This window comes from Trichomycterus rosablanca, chromosome 2 (genome assembly GCF_030014385.1).
Source record: "Trichomycterus rosablanca isolate fTriRos1 chromosome 2, fTriRos1.hap1, whole genome shotgun sequence".
Classification (NCBI taxonomy): Eukaryota; Metazoa; Chordata; class Actinopteri; order Siluriformes; family Trichomycteridae; genus Trichomycterus; species Trichomycterus rosablanca.
In genome coordinates, this window is record NC_085989.1 from 38,157,238 (window position 1) to 38,172,277 (window position 15,040).

A 15,040-nucleotide genomic window follows, 5' to 3' on the forward strand; every position below is an offset into this window, starting at 1 on the left:
CTTTCCTTTGAGTTATGTGGCCCATTAGCCCTATTTAGCCCTCAGATATTTTTGTCAGTTCCGATTTGTGTCTGAAAGATTTTATGTTTCATCTACAGACCACTCTCATGTTATCCCTTTATGTTTTTTTATTATCTCTGTAATTAATCCCTGTTCAACATCTGGACTGTTCCTGCATATATTAAGCATGTACTTATTTACCCCTGCTTAAGAAGCAGAATTTAAGTTCTGTGGTATTAAATAACTTCTGTTTCTTTTTTTGGATGAACATTCCTTTTAAAAGTATTAGAAAAAATAGTTTGTAATGTCACTAAAATATCTTTGAAGTACATACCAAAACATTTCTGGAAGAGATGGGAATTTTTTTAAACGCAATAAAAACAAGAATGTGTGATTTGTTGATTCTCTTAAACCTTTATTTAACTCACAAAAGTAAAGATGTTTTCACTGACCAACTTGTATTATTAACTAAATTGTATTATGTAATTTAAACAAAAGCGAGGATGTACATCACATTTATACTTACAAAAATGGCATTTACACAATCATATAATATATACCAAGGTATTAAGTTAATTATTATTATACCTTGGATTTTACCAAAGTAACATTTATTCATCTGAGCTCCTTCTACAGCACATTGTCCTGATACCATCAGACACAGCCAAATACAGGATGGGGTGAAGACACATGTTTAGGCAAGCTAGTGCCTTTGACGTCTGGTATGCTTCGGACACAGAGCAGTTTCTCATATCTTTTCTTCTTAGATAGAATTCCCATAACTGTAAAATGTGATATGGTACAAATATAGCATACAGAACACAGACCACACCCACAATCAGAGCCACCTTTTTCTTCTCTAATGTAGTGATGTTTGCATTTTTAAAAACCACCAATATTACACAAACATATGATGCAAAAGTAACTATAAATGGGAGTAAACACCCCATAACAGCCATAAACCACCTGTAGGAATTAACTCTATAATTATGGGATTGATCTGCAAATAAGGAACATTGATTATTCTTATCGACACCTGCAAAGTAGAGAATCGGAGATGACATGATTGCCACAAAGATCCAGACGAGCACACTGATGATCTTGGCATGTTTCGGGCGCACACAGTTTCGAGTAAAGAAGGGATAAGCTATGGCCAGGTATCGATTAACACTGATGCACATGATGAAGTAAATGCTTACATACATGTTACAGTTGAAAAGAAAGCGCTCGATTTTGCAAATGGTAATCCCAAAATTCCATGTACATTCTTTTGAGTAGTAGTCGATGAGAAGTGGAAGAGTGAGGACATAAAGGATGTCGCTGATGGCCAGGTTACAGAAGAATACCACTCCAGTGTGCCAGTTCTTTCTTTCCTTGATTATAAGCAACACAAGGGCAAAAATGTTCCCCACCAGTGCCACACACAGCTCCACGCCATAAATGGGGGGTAACAGGTCTGTTTGAAATGTATCATTACAGTGACTGGTCATGTTTTTTCAATTAGTCTGTGACTCCTGCAAAACAACAAGTTTGCTTTACTTTCTAGTATTTCATTTAAGCTGTAACAGAACAGATCAGAGATAACATTAATTCCATTTCCTTTTTACGCACACATTTAAATGCAAATTGTCTGAGAACACTAGTGGACGTGCTTTTGTTTTGTATTTGTTTTTAAGTGTGGTTCTGTCACGCAACTTCATTTGTTCGAGGATCACATTCATATTGATTATTAAACAAAAATTAGGCTTTCTAATGATAATTATTTGATCAGTATTTAAATGACAAAGACAAGATTGTAAGACAAATCTTATAAGCACTTTATACTAAATACATTATACAAACAGCCAAACACGTCATCTGTCTGTAAACTGAAGCTGAGGCATAATTGGATTATACAACAGAGAAGTAATCCAATAAACAAATGAAGCCAATCTATCACAGGGCTTTAACCGCCCCAGATGTAGCCAGACAGCTGATAACAGTGTCCAATCCCAATCTCAGCAGTGTGGGTTGGCATAATAGACTATATAAAAGATAACTGGCATAAAAAAAATCACTGAATCCCATGTGTAGTGTTGATATTATTGGCAAAAGACATTTTGTTTCCAATTATTCTAAAAGAACATAAACAAAGTACTAACAAAGTAAAGTAAAAATAGTTTTTACTTTTATGCTACTCTGATAATCATGTGATCATATTTTCTGAAGCACACAATCCATATTAATAACGTACAAGTTTCAGTAATTTAACCAATCACTAAGTTAGGTTTCTTTACTGACCTACAGTACTATCAGCTGAGTTCCATCTCTTCACTCATTCTGAACAGAAATACCACTGATGCATAAGTTTCCATTACATCTGCATCAAGTTGACACAGCGCACACACATAACTTTCATTTTCTTCCTGTCTACATTTTTTAAATATAACACAACCATACAGTCAGTGAAGCATTGTGAAGGATCCAATAAAATCCTAATGTATGCTGTAAATGCAGTGATCAGCTGTATAAAGCTTTTTAAAAGCAATATTGCATGTAATGGCACTAGTATACATACACTGATCAGACATAACATTATGACCACCTCACTGTCCATTTTATCAGCTCCACTTACCATATAGAAGCACTTTGTAGTTCTACAATTACTGACTGTAGTCCATCTGTTCCTCTACATACTTTTTTAGCCTGCTTTCATGCTTTTCTTCAACGGTCAGGACCCCTACAGGACCACTAGAGAGTAGGTATTATTTAGGTGGTGGATCATTCTCAGCACTGCAGTAACACTGACATGGTGGTGGTGGATAAGACACAGCAGCGCTGATGGAGTTTTTAAATACCTCACTATCACTGCTGGACTGAGAATAGTCCACCAACCAAAAATATCCAGCCAACATCACCCTGTGGGTAGCGTCCTGTGACCACTGATGAAGGTCTAGAAGATGACCAACTCAAACAGCAGCAATAGATGAGCGATCGTCTCTGACTTCACATCTACAAGGTGGACCAACTAGGTAGGAGTGTCTAATAGAGTGGACAGTGAGTGGACACAGTATTTAAAAACTCCAGCAACGCTGCTGTGTCTGATCCACTCATACCAGCACAACACACACTAACACACCACCACCATGTCAGTGTTACTGCAGTGACGAGAATCATCCACCACCTACATAATGCCTGCTCTGTCCATTGAAGAACAGGCTGAAAGCAGGTTAAAAAGGTATTTAGAGAGACAGATTGACTACAGTCAGTAATTGTAGAACTACAAAGTGCTTCTATATGGTAAGTGGAGCTGATAAAATGGACAGTGAGTGTAGAAACAAGGAGGTGGTTTTAATGTTATGGCTGATCAGTGTATATAAAAGGTCTCGCATATCTGTTTGCAGAGGGCAAGGTTTCAGTTTTTTTTAGCTCACATTATAAGCGGTTTGTTATATTAGGCATAAAGTTCACCACAAATTTGCATTCTGTTTTCTCTGCCACTTCTTTGTAGACAGTTTCTTATTTCATAACTGCTTTTGCAGATCCTCTTCTCAATTTGTATTTTATATTTACTTTGCAGTATTATGAACATGCAATAATTGACAGAACCATACATTCTGCTTGGTTAGAAAGTCCTGAAGGAGAATGTGCCTCTTAGTTTGTAACTTTAAGGTATAGTCCTGACTTAAATCCCATTAAGATGCTGTGGCTAGACCTTAAACAAGCAGTTAAGTCAAATGTAGCCAACATTTCTCCACAGAAATTAAAACGAGTCATTGTAAGTTATCTTAAACAGTTGTTACTGCCCGTAGTGGCACAAGCAGTTATTAGGTTTCCCAGTTATGTGTTTACATTGTTTGTATTAAAATTTGTTTAATATTGAAATATACAGTATAAATGTGATAAATTAGCAAAAATAGAATAAATACTTTTTTCATAGCATTGTACACAATGCATGTTAACTGTACTGACAGGAACGCCTTTATAGGGCAGGGCACATCTATATCCCAAACCTCAAATCTCATAATTGCAAAGCATGATTTAACAGAAGCGTGAAGGATTAACTCATGTGTTTAATAAGCACTTTGTATGTGCTACTGGACTAATAAACTTGAATAACATCAGAACAACCAGCAGGTTCTTAAAATCAGTGTTCTACATCTCCAACACTTATAATTATGTACAATAATATATGTCATTATTATTATCATCATTATTATCAGTATATTTAAAGAAATACTAGATAGAGTAACATTCAAAATTGGTATTATTTCTATTATTTTCTATATCTCTATTATTTTATAAATTTGTACTTATTTTTGGTCACTTATCAGCTTAAATATTTTCCAGGTGCTTTGTTTTTAGATGTTTTTAACGGATTTTTAACAAGTGCTACATCAGTTAACTAATTGTAAAGCTGTAATTTACTTTTTCAAGTTTTCTTATAAATTTCTTTTGTTAGTACTCACTTTGGTTTGGTTTTTGGCAGGGGTGGAGCAGGTAGGCAGGAATGAACATGAATAGGTAGGAATTGGCTACAATCAGTCATGTGTCTGAAGAACATAATTGATATAAATAACTTGAAAAAAAGTTTGATTAATTAATAATGTAATCATAATTACTGAGTTTGTTTGTGATAGCTCAGTGGTTAAGGTACTGGACTAGTAAGCAGAAGGTTACCGGTTCAAGCCCCGCCACCACCAAGTTACCACTGTTGGGTCCCTGAGCAAGGCCCTTAACCCTCAGTTGCTCATTGTGTAAGTCGCTTTGGATAAAAGCGTCTGCTAAATGCTGAAAATGTAAATGTAAATGTAAATGTTTGCTTTACTCACCAGCAGCACTGTTAGTTGTCCTACGATCGCTTCACAGAGTCTAAACTGATGTATAAATTACATAAGGTACATTTGCATAGAGTGAACACATCTTCCACTCATCAGAAGCTTAACAAGGACTTTTATTTTCTGTGTGTTCTAGCCCTGGGACATTTCCTTTATAATGTAACACGCCCAGATTTACATAAAACCATGACGCTAGTAAAGCGTCTGAGCAATTTAATAAAAGCTGGATTTATTATTGCTGTAAATGCAACATTTGTAAATTATTTGTATAAGCCTTTTTCAATACATGTGGACATATAAAGGCACAGGTATGTGTATGCCGTGTGCAGTTTTCTCACAGCTTTCATGTAGCTCACATTCCCACATACACAACAAACTTATTTAAAAACGTATTATTATCTGATCTGTCTTAGAAAGAGTGCCTTTTTATTGCAGGGGCATATCTATAACACACAGCTCAAACTTTATCACTGGAAAGCTTAACTTTTCAGATCATTCATTTAGAGCAGGGGTGCCCATACTTTCATGGCTTGAGATCTTTAATGTTCAGTCGATAGGTCATCGCGATGTACTTTTTAAAAAGGTTGGCCTCATCATTTTTCAAAACTATATTAACTATATACAGCGACTAGGCATAACATTATGACCACTGACAGGTGAAGTGAATAACACTGATTATCTCTTCATCATGGCACCTGTTAGTAGGTGGGATATATTAGGCAGCAAGTGAACATTTTATCCTCAAAGTTGATGTATTAGAAGCAGGAAAAATGGGCAAGCGTAAGGATTTGAGCGAGTTTGACAAGGACCAAATTGTGATGGCTAGACGACTCGGTCAAAGCATCTCCAAAACTGCAGCTCTTGTCTGCAGTGGTCAGTATCTATCAAAAGCGGTCCAAGGAAGGAACATTGGTAAACCGGCGACAGGGTCATGGGCGGTCAAGGCTAACTGATGCATGTGAATACTGCAAAAAATGAATGAAAACTTTACACATTTTATGCCAATCAGGTTGACCTGGTTGAATTGAGGCACAATCTACCAACTTATTTGAAGTATTGGGCACCCGTGATTTAGAGGTTCATGAGTAGGCAAACCTGTGTGTGAATGATTCATTTGTTTATTAAACATTATGAATGTGATACTTGTATGCCACATTCGCATCACCAGCAGGTTCTTAAAAAATTTTACCTTTGGGGTTAACCATGGGGCTTGCTCAGGAAAAGGGCCATCATGCCACGACTTTGTCAGCTTGCTCGTCCAGGGTGGTTCCCTTGTGACAAAGGTGTTGTGTCAGAAAGACTTGTCAAATGTATTATATAAACTGGAGAGTCTAATTAGAATTTAAAGTTAAATCTGTCTGTCTGTCTGTCTGTCTGTCTGTCTGTCTGTCTGTCTGTGTCTGTCGGTTTAAAGACTTTTCCACCATTCCTCTTACTGAGCTTTAAAAGAAATACATTTGCATTTTAGACAGGTTAATCACAGCTTAAGTTGTTTAGCTGTTGGCTTCTGTATGATTTTTAATTGTACCACAATTGAAAAAAAAATATTAAAGAAGGAAACTATTTTTTATGGCATTAATTTTTGGGACTGTATAATGTACAGTGGTATAAAAAGTAATTAAGCTATTTATGTAATATCATGTTTTGTTGTTATGAAATTAGTAATCTTTCCACCACTGTGTAAAATTCTTAAATAAGTGTATCTGCATTCTCCAGCTGACAGCTTACAAAATTATGTTCACAACAATTTAAATATTGGATTTTTTGTTTAGCTTTAACTACATTAAAAATAAGCAGTAAAATGTAAGAAATGTTATCTTACACAATGACAATGGTACTAAATTGTTTGTAAAATAGCGGAAACTTTATTTACTGTCGTGGAACATTTTAGAAAACAAAACAAAATCAATTAGTTCACATCAATATTAACAGAACATTGTATTTACACATCTATAAAAACCAGGGTATTAAAACATTTATTCATCTGAGCTCCTTCTACAGCACATTGTCCTGATACCATCAGACACAGCCAAATACAGGATGGGGTGAAGACACATGTTTAGGCAAGCTAGTGCCTTTGACACTTGGTATGCATCTGACACAGAGCAGTTTCTTATCTGTTTTTCTATTAGATAAAATTCCCATAACTGCAGAATGTAGGGTACAAATGAAATGGCGTACAGTATACAGACCACACCCACAATCAGAGCCACCTTTATCTTCTCTAATATAGTGATGTTTGCATTTTTAAAAACCACCCATATTACACCCAAATAGGATGCAAAAGTAACTATAAATGGGACCAAACACCCCATAATGGCCATAAACCACCTACATGTATTAACTCTATAATTATGGGATAGATCTGCAAATAAGGAACATTGATTATTCTCATCGACACCTGCGAAGTAGAAAATCGGAGATGACATGATTGCCACAAAGATCCAGACGAGCACACTGATGATCTTGGCATGTTTCGGGCGCACGTGGTTTCGAGTAAAGAAGGGATAAGCTATGGCCAGGTATCGATTAACACTGATGCACATGATGAAGTAAATGCTTACATACATGTTACAGATGAAAAGAAAGCGCTCGATTTTGCAAATGGTAATCCCAAAATTCCATGTACATTCTTTTGAGTAGAAGTCGATAAGAAGTGGAAGAGTGAGGACATAAAGGATGTCGCTGATGGCCAGGTTACAGGAGAATACCACTTCAGTGTGCCAGTTCTTTCTTTCCTTGATTATAAGCAACACAAGGGCAAATATGTTCCCCACCAGTGCCACACACAGCTCCACGCCATAAATGGGGGGTAACAGGTCTGTTTGAAATGTATCATTACAGTGACTGGTCATGTTTTTTCAATCAATCTGTGACTCCTGCAAAACAACAAGTTTGCTTTACTTTCTAGTATTTCATATAAACTGTAACAGAACAGATCAGAGATAACATTAATTCCATTTCCTTTTTACGCACACATTCAAATGCAATGCAAATTGTCTGAGAACACTAGTGGACGTGCTTCTGTTTTGTATTTGTTTATAATTGTGGTTCTGTCACGCAACATTTGTTCAAGCATCACATTCATATTGATTATTAAACACACTGATCATTTACACTCCATGTAAACATTCAAATGAATGTCTTTTTTAAAAGGTAGACTTTTTAATGATAATTATTTGATTTATATTCATGTTTGTTTATCAGGATTTTAACGTCATGTTTTACACTTTGGTTACATTCATGACAGGATAGGTAGTTACTTGTTGTCCAAGATTCATCAGTTCACAAGTTTAATGTCAAACACAGTCATGGACAATTTTATATTTCTAGTTTATCTCACTTGCATGTTTTTGGACTGTGGGCGGAAACCGGAGCACCCGGAAGAAAACCCATGCAGACACAAGGAGAACATGCAAACTCCACACAGAAAGGACCCAGACCGCCCCACCTGGGGATCGAACCGAGGACCTTCTTGCTGTGAGACGACAGTGCTACCCACTGAGCCACCGTGCAGACCGATTTGTATTTAAATGAAAACTGTACAAAGACACGATTGTAAGACAAATCTTATGAGTACTTTATTAAATTAAACATTATACAAACAGCCAAACCTGTCTGTAAACTGAAGCTAAGGCATAGTTGGGTTTTATAGTTCATGCAAAGAGTGGGTTTATTGATGTGAAATTATAGAAATGATTTGAAATTATAGAAAATATTTAAGTGACCCCACTGCTAATGACGATCATGTGATCATATTTTCTGAACAACACAATCCATATAAATAACATACAGGTTTCAGTAATTTAACCAATCACTAAATTAGTTTTCTTTATTCACCTTCAGTACTAGCAGCTGAGCTACCGTCCCTTTACGTACCACTGATGCGTACGTTTTGCTGTTACATCTGCATCAAGAGAACACATTCCACACTTATCAAAAGCTACAAAGTTACTTTCATTTTTTAATTTTTTTCCTGTCTACATTTATTTTTGGACATAACACACAGTTTTATATAAACCATACAGCCCATGAAGCACTGTAGCAGTTTAAATCCTAATGTATGCTGTAAATGCAGTGATCATCTGTATAAACCTTTTAAAAGCAATATTGCAAGTAATGGCACTAGTATACGTATATAAAAGAACAGGCATACCTGTATGCAAAGGGTATGCATATAGATCTCACACTGAACATCAATATATTAGCTGTTGTCAATGTGGATGTAAAATAACAGCTTTGCTTTTAACATGCCTATACAAATGGAGTTTGATAGGCAGGGGCGTAACTACCGGGAGGGGGGGGGGGTAGCTGCACTGGGGCCCATGGTGGGGAGGGGGCCCTCCACGACATGAACTCAACCCCCCACCGCACTGCCACCCCATTTCATATATATATGAAATTTGTTGAGGGGGCCCAAAATCTTTTTTGCACTGGGGGCCATGAGCTACTGGTTACGCCACTGTGGGTAGGTCAAACATTTTATACAGCAACAAACAGTGCTGTTAAAAAGTATTTACCCTTTCCCAGTCAGACTTATATCTTTCGTTTCAGATCATCAAACTACATTTAATATTAAACAAAGATAACCCAAGTAAACACAAAAGTAATTTCCCCCTAGCTAAATCACATTACTAAATCAACTATTTAACCACATTTGATTAATAATACGGTTCAATTTCATTAGCCACACCCAAGCAGGATTATTGCCAGGCTTGTTGAATCTAAACATCACATAAATAGAACCTGTGTGACAATCTGAAACCGAGTAGAAGGTCTCAAAAAGCAGCACATGATAGTCATGTGTAACAAAGTCAACAATGGTGAACTTTAGCAGGAGTGGCTGGCTTACCAACATTTCACCAGCTCTACAACACATTAGCACACCAGAGCTGACATCTCAAACTCTGCTACCAATAGGCCAGGGGCCTGTATGATTGGACAATGATTGGCTCATTTGCCAAAAATAAATATCTAGATGACCATCAAGACCCTCAAGGAAATAAAGTCTAAAGTCCTAGTCAGGTGTTTTTTACTTTTATGATAAATGTCTGATCATGTGTCTGAACAACATAATTGATATGAATAATTTGAAAAAAGTTTCATTAATAAATAATGTTATCATAATTACTGAGTTTGTTTGCTTTACTCACCAGCAGCACTGTTAGTTGTCCTACAGTTGCTTCACAGAGTCTAAACTGATGTATAAGTTACATAAGGTACATTTGCATAGAGTGAACACATCTTCCACTCATCAGAAGCTTAACAAGGACTTTTATTTTCTGTGTGTTCTAGCCCTGGGACATTTCCTTTATAATGTAACACACCCAGTTTGACATGAAACCATGAAGCTAGTATAGCATCTGAACAATTTATTAAAAGCTGGATTTATTATTGCTGCAGATGCAAGATCCATCCATCCATCCATCCATCTATCTAATCTAATCTAATGTTCATTGTCATGTTTAACAGTTTCCCCACTGTGTAAAATTCTTTGCATTATAAATATTGCTTTATAAACATCTGCATTCTCCAGCTTACAGTAAAAATTTGCAACAACAATTCAAATATTGTTTTTTATGCAGAAAAATGTAAATAGTAAGACATGTTATCTTACAGAGTGTGACTGTACTAAATGGTATGTAAAATAGCAGAAACTTTATTGTTTACTGCTGTGGCTACATTTTATAATATTTGTCCATGTTAATATTAACAGAAAGATCTATAAAAATGTATACCAAGATATTAAAACATTTATTCATCTGAGCTCCTTCTACAGCACATTGTCCTGATACCATCAGACACAGCCAAATACAGGATGGGGTGAAGACACATATTTAGGCAAGCTAGTGCCTTTGACACTTGGTATGCATCAGATACATAAGGGTTTTTCAATTTATTTTCTCTGAGATGAAAGTTCCATATCTGCAGAATGTGATAGGGTACAAATGACACGGCGTACAGAACACAGACCACACCCACAATCAGAGCCACCTTTTTCTTTTCTAATGTTGTGATGTTTGCATTTTTAAAAACCACCCATATAACACCCAAATATGATGCAAAAGTAACTATAAATGGGAGTAAACATCCCATAACAGCCATAAACCACCTGTATGTATTAACTCTATGTTTATGTAATTGATCTGCAAATAAGGAACATTGACGATTGTTTTTGACATCTGCGAAGTAGAGAATCGGAGATGACATGATTGCCACAGAGATCCAGACGAGCACACTGATGATCTTGGCATGTTTCGGGCGCACGTGGTTTCGAGTAAAGAAGGGATAAGCTATGGCCAGGTATCGATTAACACTGATGCACATGATGAAGTAAATGCTTACATACATGTTACAGATGAAAAGAAAGCGCTCGATTTTGCAAATGGCAATCCCAAAATTCCATGTACATTCTTTTGAGTAGTAGTTGATGAGAAGTGGAAGAGTGAGGACATAAAGGATGTCACTGATGGCCAGGTTACAGGAGAAAACCACTCCAGTGTGCCAGTTCTTTCTTTCCTTGATTACAAGCAACACAAGGGCAAATATGTTCCCCACCAGTGCAACACACAGCTCCACGCCATAAATAGGAGGTAATATGTGTGTTTTAAATGTACTGCTACAGTTAATCATCTTCTTAACAATCACTCTGTGCTTCCTGCAAAACAAGAAGGTTATTTTTATTAGAATTATTTCACAGGTTATAGATGATAGATTATTACAGACCATAGTTTTAAATGAAGGAAGAAAGACATGTAGAGTTATTTTAATTCAAACAGGATGTTGTGGGGAACCTGAATTATAACCTGAATAAGTGCTTAATTCCTTTGTAACTGCCTTTTCAGATAAAAAAGTAATACTACACAAAAGGGCCACAACACATAAAAAGTAGAAGAATAGAACTATCAGTCACCACTGATGTTCTTGAGAAAATGAATTGCTGTCTTAATGCATCACCTTTTGCAGCAATTGCTAGAAGTAAATGCTTTCTTGGCCTTGTTTTTTTTTTTTGCTAAATACAGTATATGCTAATTTGCAATTGATGTGTACGTGTGAAATGTTCAAAAACACTGTACACGGGTGATGCAACCATGCTTTGGTATAAAAAGAACATCCAGGAAGGGGCTGGACCTTTATGAGCAAGCATAAATAAATGCTTACCACTTTAAAAATGCATCATGCAATAATTCAGCATTTAAAAGAACAAAGAACTAAAAATGTACCGCACAGATTTTACTACCCTAAATCAGAAAAAAATTGTATTTCTTACATTTACTTTGACTTCTGTTTTATTTCAGATAGTACGAACCTGAGATATTTCATGTTTTGTCTGGTCAGCTTCATTACATTTGTTAATATACAGTCAAGCTGGAAAGTCTGCACACTTTCACCTTCTCCATGTTTTATTACAGTACAGACTCATTCTATAATAGATTGTCAACTGCCAACTTTTAAATGAACAAAAATTGCAATAGAATGCAATGTTTTTTTTGTTTTCAGTTGAGCTCATTAAGATCAGTAAGTGAAAAGCCCTTACATACGTCATGCAATCGTTTTAATTTTGATGGCACAAGGCAACATCAACACATTGACTAATTTTTTCATCTGAAGAGACAGTTCTGTGTGCAGCATGGTGGTGCAGCAGATAGTAACCAGTTATATAAAGTCAAATTTACTCTTCCCAAAGAGGAAAAGGGAGTAAGAAAACCTCACTAAAACATTTCAAAATATTTGAACTAGTTAAAAATGGAAAAATAATACGTAATATAAAAATACATTATGCTACTCTGATAATCATCTGATCAAATCCATATAAATAACTTAATCTCTTTTGTTTACTCACCAGCAGTACTTAGCCAACGTACCGTCTCTTCACAGATTCTGAACAGAAATACCACAGATGTTCAAAGTTTCCGTTTCATCAAGCGAGCACATCTTATGCGAGCACATCACTCACTTTCATTTCCTCTCTGTCATTTCCATAAGAAAACGAGTTTTACACGAAACCACTAAGACAATGAAGCATCCGTTCATCAGTCTCACAGTCTCACTCTTATTATTGATTTTAATTAAGCAAAATGCAGTACTATGTTTAAAGGCACGATCATTATGAAGAGTAAAATTTTTCACAGCTTTTACATACATTCACAAGTTGTTCTGGCAAGTTGCAGCCACTTTGTAGACAGTTTCTGGTTTCATTACTGCTTCTTCATGCTTTTACACTGATCCAGTTTGGTTGGTGTTTTTTCCCTTTATGTTTTTTACCCTTTATACTGTGTTTTTCATGACTAGATCCTTAAAGTGTCGTAAGTTTCCTCTTTTTTGTTTAGGTCACTTGGCAAGCAGTTTCCTCTTTGCAGCAAGAACCGTGTTTAACATATCTTTTTTATGTAGTTGACTTCAAAAATAAATACATGTGAGAATAAGGAGTTAAAAGTCAAATCAGCAGAAACCTCATACATTTATTATGTTGTATTTGAATGTCATAAACTGCATTTAAAGGTCATTATTGATTTTTTTATGTATAATGTATGTACTGTATGTATAATGTATAAATGTATAAAGGTAAGAACCGTTTTGGACCTTACCTCCATCAAATTCAGTCCCTACTTTCTTCAGTGACATTCATACTACGCAAACACATGCACTCATGCATTTATAAATGACTCACAAAAAATCTTTCCCTGAATGTGGTTCAATGTTTAAAGGTTTCAGGGTTTCGGAAGGCAGCGTTAAATCCTGCTCATGAGAAGTTCAAATATGACTGACTTCTTCTAAATGTTCTAACCTGGGTTTACTCCCTGGCTTCAGTAACTGTCTATTAAGGTTTAAATATTTAAACATGATTGGCATGATTTCTTCGGCTCTGACAATGTTTCCCAACTCAAGAGAATTGTTTTTACCAGCAGGACAATGCTCCACGCAATCAAGGTGTGGATGAAGGACCACCAGATTTAGATCAAGTCATAGCCAAGTTAGTATGTAGACCTAAACCCCAGTAACCAAAAAGATGATGGATAGTCTCTAATCGGTCTCTAATAGCAAAACTGTTGCTAAGCTTGCTGAGAAACACCCACTGGTCTGACGTTCTTTTTATCCACACCAATTGATGACAAAACAGCTTCTTCAACCTAACCCTTCATATTCCAATACAAATTAATTAAGCAACTATAAATGGGTTTAAATGAATTATTTGTTTGGATTTATTTTTGTTTGTGTTGATTTTCAAATTATTTGTAGAATATCTTCTCCGACAGGGCCCTGATGGTTCGCCTAGTGCAGTCAAGATTACCACAACTATCAGTCACCACCACCAGTGGATGGTGATAGGGTAGGCAGTACAAATTAAAGTCAAATAGCAGTTTACGATAAAGATGAGGGGCAGAAATGGGTTTACCATCCTGGCAGTAAGCAACACAACAATCCTCCTTGTGGCACCAGGGCTAAAGGTCAACAAAATATGGTAGCTGCAACAGCCAGGACAGAGACCTGGACAGAGAGAAATCTAATGTAAAGGTTTGTCATTTTTGACACAGATGCCAGTCATCAGGTCATTTGGTCAATGTTAAGCCAGACCATCACTGAAGTAATCACATTTTTCAGCTGATTGTTAAGCTGGAAGGAGAGGAATTACTGCATGACCTGCAGGCTGTGGAAGAGGCTTAAAACACTACAGTCCATACCTCTATGGGTAGTGGTTCACTCTAAGGGTGCAGGAAGAAGTTTAGTGTTTCTGTGTCATTCTTTTAGTACATTAAACCACTTCTGTAAAGCACTTTGAATTTCCACTGTGTATGAAAGGTGCTATACAAATAAACTTGCCTTGCCTTGCTGTACTGCTTAAGCCAAGTGCTGAGCAAAGTGGCAATTTGCGCCGAGGCTCATGGTTTTGCCGCTTCTCAAGTGAATGCACCCTAAGAATGGACTACTCCTTACTTTACTGGCTGCTCAGTTTTAAGGCGCTGATGAGGCAGCTTTATAGATTGCCCACGACGTTATAGACGCCAGAAGCACCCCAAGGCTTTGAAAAGTCTGTTGCCAAGGAAGATTAAGCTTTCCTCTAGACAAGATAACCAAAGCAGTGGTAATGCCAGGCCAACATTGAGTGGTTTTGGAAACACAGTAATGTATGTCCCACGGGGTGGTTGTGGCAGAGTCCCAATAGATAAGATAGCAGTTGATGCCCTGGGGCCAATTCCTGGGATTGAAAAGGGCAATGGACA

The 15,040-nt window shown here is 36.5% G+C and overlaps 3 protein-coding genes across 3 annotated transcripts; all 3 read right to left on the reverse strand.

The window, feature by feature from the left end:
* Positions 1-611: 611 nt before the first annotated feature.
* LOC134309182 (P2Y purinoceptor 11-like) lies at positions 612-1,490 on the reverse strand. Its single transcript, XM_062990821.1, has one exon. It carries the CDS (start codon positions 1,488-1,490, stop codon positions 612-614), a length of 879 nt encoding a protein of 292 aa, XP_062846891.1.
* A 5,206-nt stretch (positions 1,491-6,696) lies between these two features.
* LOC134309183 (P2Y purinoceptor 11-like) lies at positions 6,697-7,672 on the reverse strand. The gene has a single exon (XM_062990822.1). The coding sequence runs from the start codon at positions 7,670-7,672 to the stop codon at positions 6,794-6,796; it is 879 nt and encodes a 292-aa protein (XP_062846892.1). The 3' UTR covers positions 6,697-6,793.
* Positions 7,673-10,379: 2,707 nt separating this feature from the next.
* Positions 10,380-12,689, reverse strand: LOC134333262 (P2Y purinoceptor 11-like). Its single transcript, XM_063015159.1, has 2 exons — positions 12,661-12,689; positions 10,380-11,475 (listed from the first exon to the last, which is right to left on the reverse strand). Exon 2 carries the CDS (start codon positions 11,448-11,450, stop codon positions 10,572-10,574), a length of 879 nt encoding a protein of 292 aa, XP_062871229.1. The 5' UTR covers positions 11,451-11,475; positions 12,661-12,689; the 3' UTR covers positions 10,380-10,571.
* Between the last annotated feature and the right edge of the window lie 2,351 nt (positions 12,690-15,040).

What these genes read in the sequence shown, in the direction of transcription:
- LOC134309182 (XM_062990821.1), bottom strand. Translation starts at nt 1,490, where the DNA reads ATGACCAGTCACTGTAATGATACATTTCAAACAGACCTGTTACCCCCC.
- LOC134309183 (XM_062990822.1), bottom strand. Translation starts at nt 7,672, where the DNA reads ATGACCAGTCACTGTAATGATACATTTCAAACAGACCTGTTACCCCCC.
- LOC134333262 (XM_063015159.1), bottom strand. Translation starts at nt 11,450, where the DNA reads ATGATTAACTGTAGCAGTACATTTAAAACACACATATTACCTCCTATT.